Genomic DNA, 25,440 nt, shown 5'->3' on the forward strand with positions numbered 1-25,440 from the left:
ATTGACAAAGCAAAGAGCACATTGGCCCCCCACTCTGCTAATTATTCTTGTGGCTGGTGGCAGAAACACTTTGCTTCCAGTCACAAGAGGCCTCTCCCTCCCCTTGCGCTGCGATGTATGAATGACGTCACTCATGCACACACAGAGCGGGAGAGAGCCGCGCCAAATCACAGAGCAGCTAGCAGACTTAAATAGGTTGTCCACCTTAAACTAATTTGTCTTCCATCCACAGGATAAAGGACACATAAGAGATTGCGGGGGCTCTGACCTCCATACCCCTTGCCAATCTCAGATCGGCCCTCGGGTCCTTTGTTATGAATACAGCTGCGGGTACGGCATGTGACCCAAGGCTCTATTCATTCCTATGGAGCTGCTGGAAAGAGCAGAGTGCTGTATTCAGTTCTCTCTGGCAGCTCCTTTCATTCTTGAACCCCTGCAATCTCTTGAATAGGGGACAAGTTAGTTGAAGGTGGAATACTTCTTTAAATCAGGTAGTTGCCGTAGTCCTTAACCTGATCAATTACTGCAGCGGGAGAGTCGCGCTATAGAGGATGGTAGCTAAGGAGCGTTCACCCTGCTGCACGGGACGGGGCTGGTGGTTGAGGTACGAGGTGTGAAGGTGTGATAGAGTGCCCGTGCCACAGAAAGCACAAGATGGGCCCTGTTATCATTTTTATATGTAATTTCTACATATACTGCGCGCCCTGCTGGACTCTTTAGGTATAGACCGGATTGTGACATCACATTTTTTTTAAAGAAATTGAAGCCTGTCTGAGCTACTAAATTGATGAAAATAGCATGTGCATTTCCCATAATTAGTGTACATTAGGAATTTGTCTAATATTGCTTATGAAATAACATATTAACATTTTTTTTTTTTTTTTTTTGCGGATCTGCTAAAATTGTACAGTGCTAGTTATGATAAAGTTAACATCACATCGCTTACATCACATCCGTGTTTTTATACAGATTTGTGGACATTACATCCATAAAAAAAAGCAAATCCTATAAACCTCTATGGGAAATCGGTGCCGCAATAAAGCTTCACACTCACGGAGTGCGGATCTGTAAAAACTTGGATCGTGTGACCAGCCCAAGAGAAATCAGTGCGCCCTAAAATTGCCAATGATCGCAGATCTGCAATCACAGGCAACTTTGCGGCCATGTGAATAAGGCCTAACCATATTAGTAGACACTCAGCTTTGATCACTTTAAAATGAAAGGACTTACCATTAAGCAGTTCTTTATTTAAATTTGCTCTGTCAACTGATAGGATATACTATAAAGAAAAGAATTATAAAGACCATAAGGTTGTGTATACATTAGTAATACTGTTAAAGTGTATGCTTGGATTTTTTTTTTTTTTTAAAGATTTACAGATTTTACTTCTCTTGTACTGATCATGCACACAGTATTTATTATTCACAATTCCACAGACTTTAAAACCAAAGTACCCAGCTATTCCTGCATGGAACTTGCCTACCCCAAGCACAGTTTATTCATACGCCCCTAGTTCCAGAGATATGTGGGTTTATAGTATGACGATTTGGGGAATCGTCAGATGGGTGTTAAACAGGTCCTGCTCCTTTCTCCTCTGTCTTATGATGTTGCAAAGTACAATTTGTGACCCAAAAACAGAGGCTCACGTGGGTCTGTAGGTGAAAAAATTCAAGCACTATGGCCTTTTAAACATGAGGAGGAAAAAACAAAAGTGTAAAAATGAAAATTAGCTGAGGTGGGAAATTTCCTATATACAGTATGTGTGTAAATGCAGCTTCAGAGATACAGTACCACAATATAAAAATCGTTTGGTTGAATGGTAAATAAGGTGCTTTGATGATTTAAAAGCAAATTATAGAAATCAAAGTTCCGTAGAATTTTAAGAAGCCATTCAGTAAAAAAAAAATATGCAATGTGAGAAAAAATCTGGAAGAGGGTAAGACCTTTATACAGCACTCAATAATCTCGTAGAACAACCCACAGGGTCAAGCATCTGCATGCTTTAGTCATTCAATGCTACAGACAGCAATCCATATAGCAAATGACATAAGAATAACTTTAATAGAAAAAATGTAGCATAAAAAGCAAAGCAAAACATATTACAAAGCAGGGAATATTACCTGGTTATGTTTGCCATAGGGTATAGAGTATTTTTTACCATTAACTGAATGAATCATCCTTGCATACATTGGAATGCCATTGGTCACAATCTGTAGATTAAAGGAAACTTAAAATCAGTGACTTAAGAACTATAAAGCTATGTTCACACTACGTATGAGTCCAGCCGTAGTTCGTACGCAGCCGTACATGTGCGGCTGAAAGTACGGCTGTGGGAAAAATAGACATGCGGCCGGATTGCGAACATTCGGGCGAACTGCGAACATACGCCCGTAGTACAGTTATGCTTCCCTAGCTTGTTTCGAAGCGACCTGAAACAGGTCATTTACTTGGAAATCTTCGCCCAGCCCAATAAAACACACAGAACCTTTTGGATCTAAAAATCACGTTCAATTTTGCTGAAATAAGTACTCCGTACAGGAACGCATGGGAATCCACGGCCGTGAGTTGGAACATTTCCGTCCTCAAACAATGGTCTTGTTCATTTTTCACGGCGCCGTATACAATCTGGCCGTAAGCTCATACGTAGTGTGCATTGTGCGGCCGTATATCGTATACTTTCAAGCAAACGCATCAACCTCAAAACTACGTGCGTATATTCGCGGTTCGCACTACGGCCGGAAATATACGTAGTGTGAACATAGCCTCAGGGTACAAACACACACACCATATACGCAGCAGATTTGATGGTGCAGATTTGATGCTGTGTTCAGTTATTTAGATCTAATCTACTGCGTATCCGCTGCGTATCGCAGCAGAAAATACGCAGCGTATACGGTGTGTGTGTTTGTACCCTAAGACAATGCTTATTTAAACTAATCCACTGTTCTGACAACATAGGGACATGTGCCCCTCATTGATAGCTCTGGCACTGAGTTTATTGGTGACTTTCTAGTAGAAACTCCTTTAGTGGCTGCCCTTTGTTTTAGTTATGGTCTTGCGTATAAATGGATCATTAGATCTTTGTATTGTATTTCTAATCTCACTCAGTATTGCAATTCACCCATATAATTAATAACTTTGGTCAGGGCACTCTAACTATAGAGCAAACAGTGCTCCTAATCTGGGACCCCTGAGAGCAGCACACCCTAGTGGCAGCAATGCTTTAAAGGTATAGCTGTAAGTGCTCATGCGCCATTTTCTGACCCCAGGCGCCGCTGCAGTGACGTTGCCGGGTCCGCGCCGCCTCTGTGGTGTGTCCACTCTGCGTCGTCCCCGCCCTGTTGTAGTGATGCGCCCGGCCCTGCACCGCCTCTCCTGCATGGCGCCGCACTAGGCTGGAGACAGACGGTCGTGTCACTGCACCTGTGCGGGATTGGCGTAAAACGGCGTGCAATGGCGCATGTGCAAAGAAGAGGGGAAGCTGATTCCGGTAGCAGGCGGCACCATGGTATGAGGGGAGGGTGACAGGCAAGAGGTGGTGCAGGGCTGGGCATGTCACTACCACTGCTCGGGGACGACGCAAAGAGGACACACCACAGAGGCGGCGCGAACCTGGCAACGTCACTGCAGCAGTGGCAGGGGGTCAGACAATGGCGCATGCGCACTTACAGCTAACACTGTGCGGGAGGACAGAGGGTGGAACGGAAGGCAGGGGGAGACAGAGACCAACGTCCTCACAATGTCAGGACCTCACAACGTCAGGATATCCCTCCCCAGCCTATCAATAGGCAAACATAAGCACTATTAGATTACATTTGGTCTGTTAAACTGAATGTGCCTGCCAGGATCATGCCGCAGTATATACTGCTGTACTTTTTTGACAAGTTGCCAACATATACCAGTAACAAATGCTCAAAATATAATGTGAAAGAGGCTTAACATGTATGAAATAAATATTTCCTGTACCTTGTCTTCTAAATCAACGGCCTTAAGAGCTTGCCGACCTCGGTGTGACAATGCCAAATTAATGCTTCTTCCACTAACACTTTTGGCTGTCCTTATATCTATAACAGAAAAAATGGCAAAAAATACATTCAACTTGTTTGTATCTCAATAAAATAAAAAGTGTATAGCTTAGCTAATTTAATATACACATTGAGGCTATAGTCCCCCTTCGGGAACATAGTGGGGGAACATAGAGGCGGTCTCAACCTATTTAATAAGATGGCCACAATATGTTCTCAAAGTGGCAACATAGCTATTTTATTTGGTTATTTTTATTTATTTAGCTATATTTCCAGAGGAGAAATGAAAGCCAACCTCAGATTAGTTGATATGTACAATAAGGCCCGTCTTTATAGAAGAGAGGTTTCATAAACAAGATCCAATAAGTGTGTAACACCGAAGGTCTTCTGCTAACATACTATTGCTTGCAGTGTGCACAGTTGCTGAATTACCTCCGATCAGTGCTGCCTTGTCCATGCGCCTCTTCACTGCTGTGCATCTGTTAGTGTTCCCCGCAGCAGAGAGAGAGAGAGAGACAGGAGTGGGCTGCTGTTTAAACTTGCCGTGCCATTTCTGCTTCTCTCAGCTGAAGGGAATACCCTTTAAGGGTGCCTTCACACCTACCGGATCCACAGCGGATCTCACTTCTGCGGATTCGAAGCGAGAACCGCTGCGGATCCGGTATCAATTCACCCCTATGATAGCACATATTCGCAGCGGGATTGACATCCCGCTGTGAATATGTGCTTTAACTCCCTGGTGCCCGCAGCCTTGCCGTCGCATCCCCGGCGCATCCCCCCCATCCCAGCCACATCCCCCCATCAGCCCACACCCAGCCGGCAGATCAGCTGAGCGGGACCGGAGCCGGGAGCCTCACTGCAGCCGCGCCACCGAGCAGGTAATGTATGCGCGCGGCGGCGGGCGGGAGATGGGCTGATGGGGGGATGTGGCCAGGATGGGGGGGATGTGCCGCCGCCATGGATGGGGGATGCGACGGCGGGGCTGCGGGCACCAGGGAGTTAAAGTACATATTCACAGCGGGATGTTAATCCCGCTGCGAATATGTGCTATCATAGGGGTGAATTGATACCGGATCCGCAGCGGTTCTCGCTTCGGATCCGCAGAAGTGAGATCCGCTGTGGATCCGGTAGGTGTGAAGGCACCCTAAAGAAGAGGGGATTCCTGTCACAATGACAGGAATCCCCGCTCTTAATGAGTGTTTCCAGCAGCTGAGAGAAGAAGGAGCAGCGCAGCAAATTTAAACAGCAGCCCACTCCAGACTCTCTCTCTGCTGCGGGGAACACCTGTTTATAACAGGGATTCCCATCATTATGACAGGAATCCCCGCTCTTTCACAGAAAGTAGGGGTGCAAGATGCACTGCTACTTACTGCTAGTCTTTAATTCTTTGAGCGGACAGCCATGGAAGCGGAGGCACGTAAGCCATCCCATAGAGGCACTGTGTGACACTGAGGCTGACAGGAATTCCACCTGTTTTGCTCAGTGTGAATGGGCCCTAAGAGTAGCAGTAGAGCTCAACATGGCACTATCAATAATGCTGAGGCATCTCCACCTTAGATGATGAAGATGACAGTAACACACATATATATATATATATACACACACACACACACAAAATGGATGCCAAATAAATGTGGGCACAAACAGGATAGCCAATAACTGCATTATATATTAAATAGTAGCACTGTATATGTGGTGAACCCCCGGAGGTGTTATATCGGAGGGACGGCCGGTCACTTGCTAGGTGTTGTAGTGTGACACCACTCCGGTGGTGGATGGCCGAAATACAGCCAGACCTTAATAGGTTGTCACGTGACGCCAGTGCCTGGTGGGTACACAGGTGTGATGACATGCCTGCTTTTAGTGGGTAAAGCCGGTTGTACCCTTTTCCCCTGTGGTCAGTGTTCTGCCAGGTTGCTACCGGGTCCCTTGGGATAGTGTCACAGATGATGTAGTCACAGGTGGCCAGAGCGGTATAATGACCCTCCCAGAAAGTAGGACCCGCCACCCAAAGAAAGGGGAAGTGTCCCAAGGTTGCGGTGTATGCTGCAAAGGTGGTGATGAATGAACCACAGACTCTTGGAGTAATGTTGAGTTAGTTTACTACTTGTAAATGTGCAACAGGTAATACAGAAGGTCTCTGATATACACTTGACAAAGTTCCAGAAAAGACTTGAACATAGGACGACCAGATCTGTAGGATAAATGCAGTGTAGGAGTGCTCTGCCAGGATGTTGGAGGATGAGGTAGAATACTTAGAAGAATGAGAAGAATAGGAAGAACACCTGTGCCTGTGTATTGACCTTTGACTTCAGTCTTCACATCACCTTATGCCCACTAGCGTTGGCTGAACCGTACTAATGGGTGACACAGGTCCCAGACCTTGTTACCTGGGTTGAGCAGAATGCTGAGGGTTCCCTGCTGATACCTGCACTGCGAGACAGAGTTCCTAGGCTTACTGCAACTTTGCTCTGTCCAGACCAGTTCCTAACTCTGTGGCTCTATAGTGGATACTGTCCTGCTCTGTGACTTCTCCATGTCCATGGCGTGGGTTGAGGTTATCCTTTCGCTAGTCCTCTCCTGAGAGGCTTAACACTGCATAGTGCTTGGTGTAGGTACTTGTAAGAAGGTTGGTAAAAGTGTGCTGTTCTGCGTCCTACCCATGCAGGGTACTGGCTAAGACTGACTACTTGGGGACCTGGCAGAGGGCCAGGGCCCAGATAGGACCACTGTGGATAACTGTCTAGTTAGCGTCCTTTCTCCACACCGTCCCGAACAGAAGACTCTTGCTCCTCCCCCACCCATGGGACTAACTTCCTCTACAGCAGGTAGGGTGCGCTGTGATTGGGTGAAAAGAGTGCAATAGAAGAACAGAGAGGAGAGGTGATAGGAAAGTAGAAAGCAGAAATCCTACTGGTCTACAGATTCTGGTAACACATAAACACAATAACCCTTTGCGATCCTTCAGCTGTGCAGCTTACATACACTAATACACAATACAGCGACATCTAGTGGCCAACTCTTAATAATACTTTCATCATAATAAGACCAAAAAAAGTACAGACTTTTGCGAAGGGTGTATGTAACAGTAACACCCCTAGTGGAATACAACATATATAATATTAACACAAAACACTTAAAGGACTAGATTGAGGCTGGATCCACTTTACAGGGAACCAATCACTGAAAAATCCCCCCTGTAGCTATAAATACATTGCTATATGACCCCCGTGTACTATTTCCAGCCACATAACTAATAGCTATGAGTGTTACTTATATGGCTCCAAAGTCGTACTTTGTACATCCTACCGATGAAGACATGGGGACTGCCCTCAGCTGCTAACTAGTCAGGGTTATTTTTATGTTATAGTTATTAGTAGTTAAAATTTGGGGGGGATAAATTGTAAATATGGATTGTATAGGTTGTTTGTGGGGAGGAATGAGTGTAGGGAAAGACCGTTTGTACCCTTATGTTATGGTGTAGTTATGTTTTGTAGATTTTTATTATTTTCTTCAATTAAGATATGGTACGTTTATTTTGATATTTAGTTATTTTTATATATGAAAGTTCAATATAAGAAATACAGGGCAATCAACATAGCCAATTGTCCATGAATCATATTTGCCGTAGGGTGGGTGCTGGCGTAGTACTGTCATTATTCTGATGGCTTAAGACAGTAACTGTTGTCTCGGCTGTGGTGGTGTTTTCCCTCTTGTCCCGACAGAGGAGGCAGAGGTAGATGTGATGGACCTACTGCTTCCAACCGTGGTTTCATAATCCTGATTTGGAGAGATGGGGCTGTGCAAAGGTGGCTGCAGACGTTTTTTTTTTTTTTACAGGCAATCCGTGGGGTGGGGGTCCCGGTTCTTCCATGTGCTGATGCATAAGAAGTAGTACCTGGGTTTGAACCTAAATTCCTGAGCCACTTTATGGTCACAGTACTAGGGGCTGCAACCTTGGTCCAAGCTTGCTAGAATCGCCATGTCTGACGCTGCAACTAGCCATACCATGATAGGGTCAGACCATTTTAAACGCTTCAACATCCATGCACTAGTTTATTTTAATTAAACTAAAAGTTACTGTTGCCACTCAAATTAACACAGGATACAAAAGGTGCTTCACACCGTGAAGTGAAAGGGTACTTGAAGGGAGATTGGAACATGTTAAATCTTTTATTAGAAAGTTTGCGATTCTCAAATATTTCCGAATCCAACCAAATATTTGAGAATCTTGGGAGAAAGGGGAAAAATAGATGTAATGGAAACTGAAAATAGTATGTATTTGCTTGTAAATTAAAAAAAAAGAAAGAAAACAAAATAGATAAAAAACATGGCATAAAAATTTTCAGCCCCACCCAATATTGATTCACCTCACAGTTAGGACAGGAGAATTTTACAGCCAAGCTTCCAAACACTTATTCCATATAATTTTGCTCTCTAAACAAGGTCCAGACCCGAACGTCCGAAACAAAACATCTCCTTAGGGGAACTAATTTACCTTCATTCCCCCTCTTAGCACCTATTCCCCCATGCTTCTAAAAGAAATAATAGTATTTAAAGGGGTTGGCCACTTTATAGTAGTATTGTTTAGTATAGTGTGTGTAGTATTAGTAGGTGTATTCACATTACTTACTGACAGCAGCTCCGTTTGTACCTCATACAGTTAAAATCAGGCTCCCTCCTCCAGGCTGTGCTGCCCTGCTCTGTGGTGAGTCTGTCCATAAGATGGCCAACATGGAGGAGCAAGTGATCATTCCCCACCTCCCATAGGCATATACAGGCTCAGTGGTGGACACTGGGGGGTGGGGCATGGTAAGTCCAATTGTTTCCCAATAAGGGTGCTATTACCCTTAGCATCTTTTAAATGTGTTTTATTGTGTTTAAAATGTATTACAAGACACTGTGTGTAACACCTGCTATTCTTGGCCTTGCTTGGGGCTTAGCTAAGTGTCAACCAAGCAGGAGGATAGGGATGGAAGGAACGAGGAGGCATTTAGCACCTACAGCACTTTAGTGCAAAATGCAAGAGGCGTTTCCAAACCCCTGAAGAATAAAAATATCTTTTAAATATTTCTTAAGTCCTAAAAACACCAGTCAAGGAGACACGTGGTATTTTCCATATATCAGTCATATCTAACAGTGTCAGCAGTTTGGAACTTGAAATTCAGCCAACAGATTCCCTTTATGTAGAAAATACAGTGAACGTACCTTCTCTTGCTTCATACAGGTCAACTTGGAATCCTTTCTTTGCAAAGAAACAAGCATTTAAGCTCCCAACCTGTAACACACAACAATAAGGTATATGGAATTCAAAGTTTGCTTCTTAAGTGACACAGGGTCTCAGGGACCCTAAAATAAAAACTATAATAAATGTGAAGCCATGCCCTGTGTGCAACATTTCTAGACACAACTCTGTCGCAGACACATGAGAACATCTGGGCCAATGATTAAATGAAGAATGAGGAGATGTGCAGGCTTCTTTCCCTTGGGTATTATAGACATTACATCTGTGTAATGGATATCAAACCCACTTCCCACTAAACATATTCTACTTAAGGAGCTTGTATTTTTCTTTCATACAGATTGGATAGAATCCTCACTATCCATGGAGAAACAAGTCAAATAGCGCTATTCTACCACGATTATTACATTTTGATGCATAAACACTATTTAGATGCTTTGTGTGAACATAGCTTTACAAACCATAGCTTGTGGAGATCCATTTCAGGTGCGATAACTTATTACGAAATCAGATTTCTACCACCATAGTTGATCTGGGTGTCCAGTAAACCATCCATTCTCCAGTTTTTCAGAAAACAATAGTTACTGAATATCTTATCTGTTGTATCAGTACTGCTTGGTTTTCATCTTTTTTTCATCTTACTTTTTTTTCCTTTTCTACTGGTCTTTTCTCTACTCATCTCTTCCCCCCCCCTCCCTTTTGTTTTTGTCTTCATTTTCCAATCCCTCATGTTTCTGACATCCACCACCAACTTCTTCTAACTAATGATGGATCTACATTTCTACATCTATCTTCCTTCAACTTGAAGGGTCAAAACACACCCGCAAAAGTCGCAAATTCTTTATCATTTCCATTGTTTGCTTTCAGGATCATGTTTTAAAACAGGCCATGCACCCACCTTATGCCACAGACATTATACACAGTGGCATTATGCCAATAACCCAACTACCAGAGCGAGAGGAGTAGCTAAAACCATCCATAAATCTCTTCCTTACCAAATCCTATCTGTACGGCTGAACCAGATGTCCAATACATTATCCAAACCTTCTCCTATGTCACTATCCTTACCTACCAAACCTTCTCCAATGTCACTAAACATATCTACCAAACCTTCTCCTATGTCACTATCCTTCCCTACCCAAACCTTCTCCTATGTCACTAAACATCTATCAAACCTTCTTCTATTTCACCATCCTTACCTACCAAACCTTCTCCTATGTCACTAAACATATCTACCAAACCTTCTCCTATATCACCATCCTTACCTACCAAACCTTCTCCTATGTCACTATCCTTACCTACCAAACCTTCTCCTATGTCACTAAACATATCTACCAAACCTTCTTCTATTTCACCATCCTTACCTACCAAACCTTCTCCTATGTCACTAAACATATCTACCAAACCTTCTCCTATATCACCATCCTTACCTACCAAACCTTCTCCTATGTCACTATCCTTACCTACCAAACCTTCTCCTATGTCACTAAACATATCTACCAAACCTTCTTCTATTTCACCATCCTTACCTACCAAACCTTCTCCTATGTCACTAAACATATCTACCAAACCTTCTCCTATATAACCATCCTTACCTACCAAACCTTCTCCTATGTCACTATCCTTACCTACCCAAACCTTCTCCTATGTCACTAAACATATCTACCAAACCTTCTTCTATATCACCATCCTTACCTACCAAACCTTCTCCTATGTCACTAAACATATCTACCAAACCTTCTCCTATATCACCATCCTTACCTACCAAACCTTCTCCTATGTCACTATCCTTACCTACCAAACCTTTTCCTATGTCACTATCCTTATCTACCAAACCTTCTCCTATGTCACTATCCTTACCTACCAAACCTTCTCCTATGTCACTAAACATATCTACCAAACCTTCTCCTATATCACCATCCTTACCTACCAAACCTTCTCCTATGTCACTATCCTTACCTACCAAACCTCCTCCTATGTCACTATCCTTACCTACCAAACCTTCTCCTATGTCACTATCCTTACCTACCAAACCTTCTCCTATATCACTATCCTTATCTACCAAACCTTCTCCTATGTCACTATTCTTACCTACCAAACCTTCTCCTATGTCACTATCCTTACCTACCAAACCTTCTCCTATGTCACTATCCTTACCTACCAAACTTTCCCCTATGTCACTATCCTTACCTACCAAACCTTCTCCTATGTCACTATCCTTACCTACCAAACCTTCTCCTATGTCACTATCCTTACCTACCAAACCTTCTCCTATGTCACTATCCTTATCTACCAAACCTTCTCCTATGTCACTATCCTTACCTACCAAACCTTCTCCTATGTCACTATCCTTACCTACCAAACCTTCTCCTATGTCACTATCCTTACCTACCAAACCTTCTCCTATGTTACTTACATATTAAAAAGAACAGGACCCAGAACTCTTGAGGCCACTACTTGTAAACAGTCTCTGCTTGAAAGATACAGTACACCATTAACAACAATCCTCTGATATCTATCCTTCACAAACCACAAATCCACTGAACTATCCAGGGATTAAGTCCAATTCTCACTCAACTTTTCTATCAGTTCTTTACGTGTAACTCTATGAATGTTTTGTAAGCAAGCAGTGACTAGATCAAAACCTGACTATTGAAGATATCACAAAGTCCCAGGACTCACTAAATAGTGAAATTAAGTTCTGTAACATGCAACATACAGTGGCATCCAACCGTCATGTTCATTGTACTTATCCATGTATTTGTAACCAAAGTGTTATGGGAAAAAAAGTAAAGTCTTCTATGCAGCCATTATGTTTTGCAATAATCTTAAATGAGAAGCCACAAAGAAGCTACTCAAACTGAAACCTACTTGTCATCAGGAAGTGACCGAATATGTTATCCATTAAAAATAAGATCTGTTTTAATCTTTCTGCTAAACACATCAAAGTTATGATTGTTATAAATTATCAGAATCAGTTGTTTGTATATGTAAAATGTGCTGTTTGTTCTCATTCTGTCACAGCACTGCCAAGGTGTCCTCATCGTTATCAATGATCATCGTCATTACACAACCAAAATGTCATAGGTAGAAAGTAGGCTCACCCAGACCAGGTAAGTAGAGAAGAACGATACCTCCTATGATCAAGCACATTGACCACAAAGGCAATATCACAAAGATGCAAAACCTTTATTCATAAAAGTAACATGTTTTGGCTCAAAAGTAACAACGAACCTTCCTCAGGCATGCTTGATTATAGGAGGTATCATCCTTCTCTACTTAACTGGCCCAGGTGAGCCTATTCAACCCTCCACACCCCAGGACACACCACTGTTGACCCTCTGAGAGTTGCAATTTGACCCATATTCAGTGTCCTATAGAGTTGTGCCTATCCATTACACAACCACACCAGATAATTACATTTGGTCTGGGAGAGTTTACACACTCCTTTGCCACAGAAGCTTACTAAAAGAGGACGGCGCTCCTCGTTTGTCTTTTCAGAACTTGCTCACGACCACACAATTTTTTTTTTTTTTTTTTTGTCCCTCATAATTTCGTGACCAAGTAACGGCTGTTATTTTGCTGCCATATGATGGTCATCCAAAAAAAATGGCCATCAATTGGCCAAAAAAAGATGTTGTGTGGTCGTGGCCCATTACACTACAGTAAAAAGTACAAGTTAAATGATTTTCAGTTTGAATTATTTGCTTACCAGTCCGCCACCAACAATAGAGATTGTCTCCTGTTTTGCAGCTCTTTCCATCATCTTGAGAGTGAAGATTTTATTGTCAGGTCTAAACGTCAGGAAGATTACACTAACAAGTCAAGGGTTTGTGGTCACAGTTAAAAGAACTGAAAATCTGCTGACACGTCTCTGGGTAAAGTCTATGTTTACTTGTTAGTACAAAGAGGAAAGTAAGCTAATGTTTAATATAAGCTTAGGACATATGTTTTTTCTCATATATGTGTGATTTCTGAATTTAAGCTTTAAATGCAAGGATTACTTGCATGAATCTTAAACCTCCCCAAAGGAGTCTATATACACTAGACTAAAGTTGTCCGAACCCACTAATTTAAGAGGGATTGTCCAACAATCCAATCTGTATGGAGCTGCAAAGACTCTCTAAGATTTCAATATTTAATTTTTTCCTCTATGGATAAGCCTTAGGACCCTATTCTACGTTGCAATAATCTGCCTGATAAGGCCTCTTTGGCAGATTGTCGTTCCGTGTAATAAAGACAGCGATCAGTTGAAGAGCCAATCATTTGCTGATCGTTGTCTTTTACAAATGTTTAAAATCATTGACATCCGTTCACGCATCGCTCTGTGTAATGATGCGCAGCCAACAGCTGATGCAAGGGTAAGGAAAAAAATAAAGATCATACTCACCTGTCCAGGCTCCCCGGTGTCCTGCTGGCTTGTTCCTGTGTTCTCCGCTTACCACAGCCGCCTCCGGCCCTTCCAAACCCATCTCTGAAATTACTGGACGCGTCTCATTTCGGCCAGTTATTGGCTGAGCAGCCTGCCACTTTAGAGATGGGATCAGAAGTTCCCAAGGCAGCTGTGGTCAGTGGGAAACACAGGAACAAGGCTGAAGGACATAAGGAGCCTTGACAGGTTAGTATTGTCTTTATTATATTAGACTATATTAGATTATATATACAGCCAGGGCCGGATTAAGGTTGGTGGAGGCCCTGGGCGACAATTTCCCTCCAAAAAACTATACAGATGGCTGCTTACTGTTGAGGACTGTTGAGCACATACCCCTGCTCGTTCCTGGCTGTAAGGCTCAGGTACAGGTCTTCACCTTCAGGTCTAAGGAGTGTGCAGGTCTTCTCCTTCAGGCGGACGATGATGTGCGCCGCTCTGCCACACAGGAGAGCCCCAGAGATCAGAGCTCCAGCACTTGCTTCTCCTGGATGTGGCTGAACTCGTCCCTCCAAAAGAATTAGAGCAAGTTTCTTTTGGAGGGACGAGTTCAGCAATATCCTGGAGAAGCAGGTGAGGGAGCTCTAATCTCTGGGGCTTCCCTGTGTGGCACAGCATGGATGCGGGGCGCCGTGATCGTTAATTCCGCCTCCTTCCGGCCCCTACCTGACCACCGGCCCCATGGCCCCCACTGTTTGGGCTCTGCTGGGGGTTGTTATAGATCCACCAGCGTGAACCTGAAACCCTGCTTCACGGTTCAGGCTGGTGGGGGCCCCCAGGTGGTGGAGGGCCCGGGGAACGTGCCCCTGGTGCCCTTCCTTTAATCCGGCGATGTATACAGCCCCGCCACGTGATTATTGAGCAGTTTTTAGGCTTGGTAAGTGAGCGCTGATCTAGCAGATTGGTGCTGGCTTACAGGGCAGAGTCAGTTATGGACATGATTTGCATAAGATGCCGTATTTTGGTGCCAGAATGACAGCAATACAAAAATGCGTCCGTAAAATGAGCAAGGATAGATGTTGTGGAAACATAGCCATAAAGAAAAAAAAGACATAACTGCACATCTACATGCTATAATGCTATAGACGGATCCACTGCTTCTCAGCACAAAGTTATTTAGATTTGGTTTATATAGATTTGTAATTTACTTCTATTAAATAATCTTAAGTCTTTCAGTACTTATCAGCTGCTGTATGACCTGCAGAAAGTGGTGTTTTCTTCTCAGTCTGACACAGTGCTGTCTGCTGCCACCTCTGTCTGAGACAGGAACTGTCCTTAGAGGTTTTCTATGGATATTTGCTACTGCTCTAGACAGTTCCTGTCTAGGACAGAGATGTCAGCAGAGAACGCTGTGTAATGGTACTTTTACACGGGACGATTGATCGTTCGTTTTTGCACGATAACGGTCGAATTCGAACAATAATCGTACGTGTAAACGCAGCGAACGATCAAATGACCAGCAAAAAATCGTTCATTTTTAACTTTCAACATGTTCTTAAATCATCGTTGATCGTTTGCAAAAAAATTCGCAGATCGTTCCGTGTAAACATTCTTTCAGCAATTTCACCTATGTGTGAGATGCAGTATTGTAATTAAATGAAACTAATACACTCATAAAAGGTTCAGAAGCAGTTTTGCTGCATACAAAAACTACAGGAAAAAGTTGCATTGTATATTAACAGTGCACGCATATTCAACATAGGGGCAGCACAGAGAGGCCTATTCAACATCGGGTCTGCACAGAGGATCCTATACCACATTGGGGCTACACAGAGGTTTCTATATAACAAAGGGTTGCACAGAGGCAACCCGGGGCCCAGGGTACATTTAATCCGCCACTGTATGTAGATGTAGTGATAGTGGTCATGATGTGGTGTTATTATGTAGTGATATAATTAGTAATCTTTCTGTTTTGTTCACTAGCAGTATCGAGAGAATATGTAATCACTGTATGGTGGCACTATAATAAGATAACTGTGTATGTACTGGGGTATTTGATACTGTGTGGGGGCACTTTGTCCTGCTGATTCTGAGATTCTGCTAGCACTGCATCTGGGGGGAGGGGGGCAAAAGCAAATCTGCCTTATGCCCCCCTCATAGTATGTGATGTCACTGTAATTTTTTTTGCTAGCCATCCACAGCATTGACAGGAGACTGGGCCAGAATTAGGCAGCTCTAAATCAGACTACAACTGAGCAAATGTTTTAAAGGATCCATTACTATATATTTGTGACAAAGTGCTCAGCCCCTTGCCTTCCCTAAATGTGGCCCCTCTTTTAAATGCAAAAAGTACAAATTGCGCCACAGTGGAGTTAAATTTAGTATAAGGCACACATTTCAAAATGTGTGCCTAAACTTTTTTAAATCATGGATAAGAGAACTGATACATTAGAAGGTCTAGTCTGTGAAGCAATTTCCAGCAAATAAGCCAGAAGCACACCACCAGCCACACATTTAGGGCCCTATTCTACCGGACGATTATCGTTCAGATTATCGTTAAATCGTTCGAATCTAAACGATAATCGTTCGGTTGAAATGCAGTTAACGATTAACGACTGAACGAGAAATCATTGATCACTTTATAAGGGCCCTATTCCACCGGACGATTATCGTTTGCATAATCGTTAATGATTAACGATCTCAAAAGACCTGAAAACGTTCACTCATTTCCATGGAAAGATAATCATTACTTATGATCGTAATTGCGATCGTTTGTCTTCGCTATTTATTCGCTATTGCGTTCGTATCTATTGCGAACAACTGAACGATGTCTTATTCAATGCGAACGATTTGCGAACGTTTTGTGAATGAGCAACGATAAAAATAGGTCCAGGTCTTATAAAGCGATCAACGATTTCTCGTTCGGTCGTTAATCGTTAACTGCATTTTAACCGAACGATTATCGTTTAGATTCGAACGATTTAACGATAATCTGAACGATGGATCTGATCGTCCGGTGGAATAGGGCCCTCATGCCCCTATTCCACGAGTCGTTTGTAGGAGCAAACGAGCGCTATTAGCGCTCGTTTGCTCCTCGTTCCCCGCTCGCTGCCGCGGCTATTCAACGCGGCTGCAGCGAGTGGGTGAGTGCGGAAGGGGCGGCGGGGAGCTGCTGGGGGGGCTGCCCGGGGGATCGCTGATCGTCCGGGCAGCCCATAGGCATACCTCCCAACTTTTGCAAAGAGCAAAGAGGGACATGTGCGCCGCGGTCCCCATAGCCACGCCCCCATAGCGACCCTCCATAGCCACGCCCCCATAGCAACCCTCCATAGCCACGCCCCCATAGCAACCCTCCATAGCCACTCCCCTACAGTCACCACATGCTGCTGACTGAATAGTGCCCTATACAGTATCCAATCCCCCCAAAAATGCCCTATATAGTATCCAATCCCCCATTATAGTGCCCCACATAGTATCCAATGCCCCCATATATGCCCCACATAGTATCCAATGCCCCCATATATGCCCGACATAGTATCCAATCCCGCACATAGTGCCCCACATAGTGTCCAATCCCCCACATAGAATCCAATCCCCCATATAGTGCCCCACATAGTATCCAATGCCCCCATATAGTGCCCCACATAGTAGCCAATGCCCCCATATAGAGCCCCACATAGTAGCCTATGCCCCCATATAGTGCCCCACATAGTAGCCAATGCCCCCATATAGTGCCCCACATAGTAGCCAATCCCCCCATATAGTTCCCCACATAGTAGCCAATCCCCCCATATAGTGCCCACATAGTAGCCAATCCCCATATAGTGCCCCACATAGTGCCCCACATAGTAGCTAATGCCCCATATAGTGCCCCACATATTATCCAATCCCCCATATAGAGCCCCACATAGTAGCCAATCCCCCCATATAGTGCCCCACATAGTAGCCAATCCCCCATAGAGTGCCCACATAGTAGCCAATGCCCCCATATAGTGCCCCACATAGTAGCCAATCCCCCATATATGCCCCACATAGTAGCCAATCCCCCATATATGCCCCACATAGTAGCCCATCCCCCATATATGCCCCATAGTAGCCAATCCCCCATATAGTGCCCCACATAGTAGCCAATCCCCCATATAGTGCCCCACATAGCCAATCCCCCATATAGTGCCCCACATAGTAGCCAATGCCCCCATATAGTGCCCCACATAGTAGCCAATGCCCCCATATAGTGCCCCACATAGTAGCCAATCCCCCATATATGCCCCACATAGTAGCCAATCCCCCATATATGCCCCACATAGTAGCCCATCCCCCATATATGCCCCATAGTAGCCAATCCCCCATATAGTGCCCCACATAGTAGCCAATCCCCCATATAGTGCCCCACATAGCCAATCCCCCATATAGTAGCCAATCCCCCATATAGTGCCCCACATAGCCAATCCCCCATATAGTGCCCCACATAGTAGCCAATGCCCCCATATAGTGCCCCACATAGCCAATCCCCCATATAGTGCCCCACATAGTAGCCAATGCCCCCATATAGTGCCCCACAGAGTAGCCAATCCCCCCATATAGTGCCCCACATAGTAGCCAATACCCCCCATTAGTGTGGCCCCAGCGGAAAAAACAATAAACCAGTAACTCACCTGTCCTCCGGTCCCAGCAGCTCCTCTCCCGGCAGAGCGCGCACTCCCGTCATCCTCCGGGGCGGGCAGCGGGGTACAGAGACACTGACTGTGCCGGAAGTGACCTGCAGCCTCTATATGAATTACTTCCGGTACTGTCAGTGACTCTGTACTCCGCTGCCCGCCCCGGAGGATGACGGGAGTGCGCGCTCTGCCGGGAGAGGAGCTGCTGGGACCGGCGGACAGGTGAGTTACTGGTTTATTGTTTTTTTCGCTGGGGCCACATATATTGCGGGACACGGGGGGCCGTTCCGGGACCGCGGGACAGCACCCCGAAAACGGGACTGTCCCGCGAAATCCGGGACGGTTGGGAGGTATGCATAGGATATAGCAGCATCTGCTGCCGACGGTCCTATTCAACGGAGCGACGGCAGCAGATCGCTGCTATATCAGTCGCTTGTTTTTCAACATGTTGAAAAACAAGCGACTGCAACGATCAGTCGACATGAACGATGTCGGCTGATCGTGGCACTCTATTCCACGGGACGAATATCGTTCGTAGCGGCCGTTATCGGCCGAATACTAACGATATTGCTCCTCTAAACGACCAGTGGAATAGGGCCTTAAGACCTGGACCTATTTTTATTGTTGCTCGTTCGCAAATCGTTCGCATTGAATAAGACATCGTTCGGTCGTTCGCAATAGATACGAACGCAATAGCTAATAAATAGCGAAGAAAAAACGATCGCAGTTATGATCATAAGTAACAATTATCGTTCCTTGGAAGTGAGTGAACGTTTTCAGGTCTTTCGCAATAGCGGTCGTTTGAGATCGTTAATCGTTAACGATTATGCAAACGATAATCGTCCGGTGGAATAGGGCCCTTAAAGAGTGATCCTGTTGGAGCTATTCTCTATCTCCCACCTATCTCTATCTCCCATAAAAGATATCAGAGCCCTAAATATGCCATGGGAATATGGAGGAGGGATATATACAGAAATTATGACGTAGCGTACACAATAAATTTGACAGTATAGACATAGACTCACAAACTTCCCCTCTGAATCCACTAGGGATTTCATCTCAGCAAACATAGAACTGTAATATGATTAGTTGGGAAACAACAGACATAGTGCACAATACAAAATTTCAAGTGCCTGTGGCGGTGCATGGGACCAAAACCATAGGCCAAAATTGAGAGCAGGACATACAGTAGCAAAACAACAATGAACGGCTCACGGCTCATAATCATATCTCAGTCCTGCTCTATCAGAAACATTGCATCTATCAAATGAATGGTGAGTATGGAACAGCTCATAAAGAAGGAAGAAAACAGACAAGGGAGAGTTACAATATTAGAGGGTAAAGCAATAGAACATGCATCAAGAGTAGTGCACGTTAGTATATGGCCTCTTATTGTGAATATAGAACTGATACACACAATACAATACTGTACAACATATTTCACCCAGGCAACTTTTTGAATAAGACCTCTTCCATGAGCATGGTAAATATGAGCAAATAAACTGTACAGCACAGCATCCACTTGAAATAGAACTCTATTGATAAGTCCTGGCCATCTGGGAACAGGCAAAACTCAATAGGCCCTCAGGACTCTTCAACCAAGTACATTGTCTCCATAGCAACCAACACAAGGCAGCCCCTTAAAGGGGTTATCCAGCGCTACAAAAACATGGCCACTTTCTTCTAAAGAGAGCCCCACTCTTGTCTCCAGCTTGGCCGGGGTTTTGCTGCTCAGTTCCATTGAAGTGAATGGAGCTTAATTGCAAACCGCACCTGGACTGGAGAAAAGAGTCATGTTGTCTCTGAAAGAAAGTGGCCATGTTTTTGTAGCCCTGGATAACTCCTTTAATCTGGAGAGCGTCTATTGGATCTGCAGAGCCTAGCTTCGTTGTCATCGATCCAGACAAGTGCAGAAGCCGAGTCATCAAAAAAATGTGTAGTGCCCAGGGCTATCACCCCAAGGCGCGCAGGGTAAAACATGGAGTAAGGAATCTCAAGTGAGCGCAGCCTCCTCTTTATATCTGCATATTTTGCTCTCTTCTGTACTTCAGCAGAGAAGTCAGGGAATATTGATATGTTGTGCCTATCAATGGTTAAGTGCTCTATCTCCTGAGCTTTGCGTAGAACAATGTTTCTGTCCTTATAGTGCAAGATATGAATAAAAACCACTTGTGGTGGGGCACCCGGAGGCTGGGGGCGTGCTGGTATCCTATGCGTACATTCAAGTGCAAACAAGGGGGTCAGATTATGTTTTCCAATTGTATTAAATAGCCATTTACATTCTCTCCATTTAACAGGGTCAGCTAAGAGCTTGGCTGTTTCCCAGTAGCACACATATATAAACTTACTTCTCTGTCCAGTCACAGCACAGCACATACTTTTGTGTGCTATTTCATGACAAAGTGCTACAGAAAGTTCACTGGATGAAAAAAAGTTGGCACTGTCCTGTTGTGATGATTTACACAGTACACTATTATGGATAGCATGTGAAGAGAGAGGAAGTTACTGATGCACTGGGTTGGCAAATTTCTGTGTGAGCAAACGACAGAAAAGGCAGCAGGATCAGAGCAAAGAAAGGGTTACAATAAGAACCAAGCTACTATTGTTGTTGCATTTGCTGAGAAACTAAAGGGAAGACACTGTGGACAATATGTTTTTAAACATATTTGTAACTAGTTATAATGAATGCTTTATATTGTTAACACGTGAGCCATTTCCTCATGAGGGGGGATGGGCTACGTGTATATATGTGTGCACTATGTTACCTATCTTTGTCGTGATCAAGGGCGCGCATGCGCCGGAAACGCGTTGACGTTCTATGAGAAGTGATCGAGGTGTCCATGGTCTTATGGGTCTTTCCAATAAACACGTCTGATGTCTTCACCTGCACACGCTGGTCCACGAATCTTTCTTGGAATATTTGCAGCACATGCTTGAGTGCCAGACCGTGCGAGGCAGACCAGCAACCGAGGGGAGCTGGCTGTATATATCTTTCACAGAGTTGATTTCAAGCAGCCGGGCTCCAGGTTTGCAATTCATTGCTATGTACAAGACCCTTATCATTTGATGAGAACATGGACTTTCCGATCTAATTTTGCCATCCTTCTCTGTTGAATTTTGTTGCTGTTCAATTTCACTGAGACTGACAAAACATGGCCGAGTCCACAGGTGCACGATCACGCATGGACAAAGCAGCTGATGTGTTTGCTCAGGAGAACACCATTGACTTGCTGGATTTGGAATTTAAGGCTGATACCAAGAAATTGGAAAAGCACAAATCGAGTGAAACACGTCTATGGTGGGATTATACCACATTGGAAACTTATCTTGAACGAGAGATGATACCAAGAGGATTAAGAATAAAGAAAATCCCAACAACGGTATTTTCAGAGGTTTTCGTATGTGAATGGAATGCTCTCCTAACACGCTGCTCTTTGGATCTAATGAAGCTAATTATTCGGTATGAAAAGGAGAAACATCAACAAACGCAGATGGAAATAGAGGATCTAAAGACTGCAATGGTAAAGTACAATGTTTTATCTGACTATGATACTATGCTTAATCAAGTAAATAAACGTATAGAAGAATTAGAAGATATCATTGCAAAACTTAAAAAAAGTAAATATCAGCGTGACACATACGATTACAAACATGATCAAGTTTATGAGTGGGGGAGGTGGGACCGAGACGTCCCGAAACCAAAGCCCATTCTTAAAAAGAAAAAAACACCCGGGGATCGTAATGTGTCAAATAGATTACAGACTCATGTCAGCTTTACCTCCACAGAATGTGACTCCACAGATGATCAAACTGACACAGATGGAGCCGAATCTACTACAACCGCCCCAGCTCCATCCTATTATAAGAAACCCAGGAACCGCAAGTCTCCAAAAAACGCAGGAGGAGGGGGGGGGGGCGGAAGCACAAGAGCAACATTACCAAGGGAGGCGAAGAGTCAAGGAGCACATCGGAAACAACAAGTAAAAGCGTCTTGAACTTGTCAAGTGTTAATTTAACTCCTGAACAAATAGATGTTCTTTCGTTGGGTCTGAACTTTGCTCCGACTAAGAACTTTGATTTATTTTCCACCATTACGGACGTTAACAAATTCATAAGGGATCTTACTGTTAAGAAGCACTTTTTTGGTGAGCATGATATACAAAAAGAAAATAAAAATGTACTTAACAAGGTTAATGATAACAATGAATTTTGTGAATTTAATTTTCTAGAACAGGTTGCCCTTAAAGGGAACCAATCACACACAAATTGGCCATAAAGATAAGGAAACGTGCTGGTACATCAGCCAGCACGCTTCCTAACCATCCCCCTGTCCCCTCCGTCCCATGAACATTCAGCCCGCAAAGTTAGTGTAATAGTGTCCCGCGCTGTATGCAAATTACCATCTAAGTAGTCAAGGTGGGCGGGCGGCTGGTCAAGCAGTCACGGTGGGCGGGGGCTTCGTCATGTAGTCACAGGCTCCTGGGCCGCCTCCGGTGCTGTAATCACGCCCCTCCGGGCGTGTTGTAAAGCGGCTCCTGGTGACGTCACTCGGGGGGGGGCGACATTGCACGTCGGCCACGCCGACGTCTTTACTAAGCTGCGCATGCGCAGTACAGTGGGTGAAGCCGCTGCTGTACTATGCCGCACAAGCGCAGTACAGCAGCGTCTTCTCAGGCTGCACTGCGCATGCGCAGCTTAGTAAAGACGTCGGCGTGGCCGACGTGCAATGTCGCCCCCCCCCCCCGAGTGACGTCACCAGGAGCCGCTTTACAACACGCCCGGAGGGGCGTGATTACAGCACCGGTGGCGGCCCAGGAGCCTGTGACTACATGACGAAGCCCCCGCCCACCGTGACTACTTGACCAGCCGCCCGCCCACCTTGACTACTTAGATGGTAATTTGCATACAGCGCGGGACACTATTACACTAACTTTGCGGGCTGAATGTTCATGGGACGGAGGGGACAGGGGGATGGTTAGGAAGCGTGCTGGCTGATGTACCAGCACGTTTCCTTATCTTTATGGCCAATTTGTGTGTGATTGGTTCCCTTTAAGGATTTGTTGGAGTTGGGTAGTGATTACCATGCCACAAATAAAATCGCACGTCATGATGGTTTCAGAATGCATAACCCAGGTTACTATCCAATACAAGACAGAACCTTCCACATGGAACTTTTTCAGGACCGGGTTATGCATGAGCTGAAACTGCTGTATGATGCATCCTCTCGCTCTCACTCGTACAACCTGACCACCAAACAAAAAATTGCTGTACAAGAACTTAGGGCTCTGACCAATGTGGTTATAAAAAATTCAGATAAAGGTGGTCTGGTTGTAGTGATGGACGAGAGTATGTATCGGGAGCAGATGCTCAATATGGTTTCTGACACTTCCACTTACCAATTACTAGATAAAAATCCGACTAGCAAGTACATAGAAGAAATGTCTAAATTATTGGGGGAAGGTGTTGCATTAGGTGTACTGAACACTAGAGAACAAGAATACCTATGTCCTTCTGACCCTGTGACCCCAATACTATATGGTCTCCCTAAAACACACAAGGGCCTCATCCCACCTCCGATGAGACCCATAGTATCAGGGAGGGGTTCATTAGGGGAAAGATTATCTGCTTGGCTAGATGACATCTTACAGCCACTTGTTCAACGCACACCAGGGTATTTGAAGGACACGGGTTCTGTTCTTGAAATATTTTCAGGATTTGAATGGTCCAACAGCTACCATTGGGTGGGTATGGATGTGGTGTCTTTATACATCAGTATACCACATACACTGGCAATGGAGGCTCTGGATTACCATCTTAAAAAATACAGCAACTATGACGAAAACTTTCAAGAATTTACTAAATGTGTGGCATGGTACTTAATGACTCATAACTATTTTTTGTGCTGTGACTCATATTACCTACAAGTAGCAGGAGTTTCCATGGGGGCGAAACATTCGCCTTCCATGGCAAATTTAGCCATGGCGTATTGGGAGGAGAGGTATATCTATGCACATAATAATCCATATTTACAGTATATACAGTGGTATGGCAGGTACATAGATGACTTGCTCCTGGTCTGGAGTGGTCCTGTGCCTGCCATACCACTGTTTATGGAGTATGCCAACTCCAATCCATGGGGTCTAAAATTTACTCATGTGTACAGTCAAGATAAAATTATATTTTTGGATTTTGAGCTAACAGGTGTTCAGCACAAAACAGTTATGACGAGAACTCATAGGTAACCGATCTCAGGGAATGTTACACTTCATGCCAGAAGCTGCCATACACCTCATACTGTCAGGTCTATCCCGGTTGGGAAGCTGACACGTATGAGACGTAATTGCAGCACCATGGAGGCATTTGCCCAAGAATGCAATATCAGTCAGGAGAGACTCCATGATCGGGGTTACCCGACATGGATGCTAAAAAGAGCCCTAAGAAGGGTGGAGAATAGAGATAGAGAAAATCTCATTAACCCAAGGAAAAACAGGGAGGAAATAAAAAACAAACCAGTTTTTGTAACCAAATTTAGTCCACAGTTCAAGAGCATCAAACAAATTATCACCAAAAATTTAAGTATTTTGCGAGGGGATCCCATTCTGAATGAAATTCTGAAAGAAGGGTGTAATATAGTTTCCAAACGAGCACAAACCTTAGGGGATACTTTATCCCCATCGGTTCCCAGATCTAACACTTCAGCGAGAACATGGCTATCTTGCAAAGGGTATTATAGATGCGGGAGCTGCAGCATATGCAAATATGCGAACCAAAGTAAAAAATTTTTAGACAACAAAAATGCCAACAGGCATGAAATAAAAACTTTTCTAAACTGCAAAAGCTCTTTTGTGGTGTACGCCATAATCTGTGTGGCATGCAACGTACAGTACGTGGGGTGCACCACGAGACAGCTACGAACCCGTATCTTAGAACATATCTATGATGCGGGACATAGCAACTCGCGCAACCTCTCTGGTGCCTCGCGACACTTTGCCGATGCCCATGAGGGTAAGGTAGATAACATGAAAGTCATGGCTATTGAACAAGTTCAGCGTCCATGGAGGGGTGGGGACAGAAGGGTTAAATTGCAAGAAAGAGAAGCTTTCTGGATGTATCACTTAGAAACATGTGCCCCTAACGGGTTGAATC

The 25,440-nt window shown here is 44.3% G+C and overlaps 1 protein-coding gene across 1 annotated transcript in view; it reads right to left on the reverse strand.

The window, feature by feature from the left end:
• The window catches only part of KMO (kynurenine 3-monooxygenase), a 46,454-nt gene extending 33,355 nt beyond the window's left edge, over nucleotides 1-13,099 (reverse strand). The window contains exons 1-5 of the mRNA XM_069955067.1: nucleotides 12,980-13,099; nucleotides 9,234-9,303; nucleotides 3,967-4,064; nucleotides 2,121-2,210; nucleotides 1,231-1,279 (exon numbers count right to left, since the gene is read on the reverse strand). Of these exons, the coding sequence (XP_069811168.1) occupies nucleotides 1,231-1,279; nucleotides 2,121-2,210; nucleotides 3,967-4,064; nucleotides 9,234-9,303; nucleotides 12,980-13,033 (361 nt within the window). The 5' untranslated portion in view covers nucleotides 13,034-13,099. The remainder of the gene's footprint in view (nucleotides 1-1,230; nucleotides 1,280-2,120; nucleotides 2,211-3,966; nucleotides 4,065-9,233; nucleotides 9,304-12,979) is intronic.
• Nucleotides 13,100-25,440: the final 12,341 nt, after the last annotated feature.

This window comes from Dendropsophus ebraccatus, chromosome 15 (assembly GCF_027789765.1).
Source record: "Dendropsophus ebraccatus isolate aDenEbr1 chromosome 15, aDenEbr1.pat, whole genome shotgun sequence".
In the NCBI taxonomy this organism is placed as follows: Eukaryota; Metazoa; Chordata; class Amphibia; order Anura; family Hylidae; genus Dendropsophus; species Dendropsophus ebraccatus.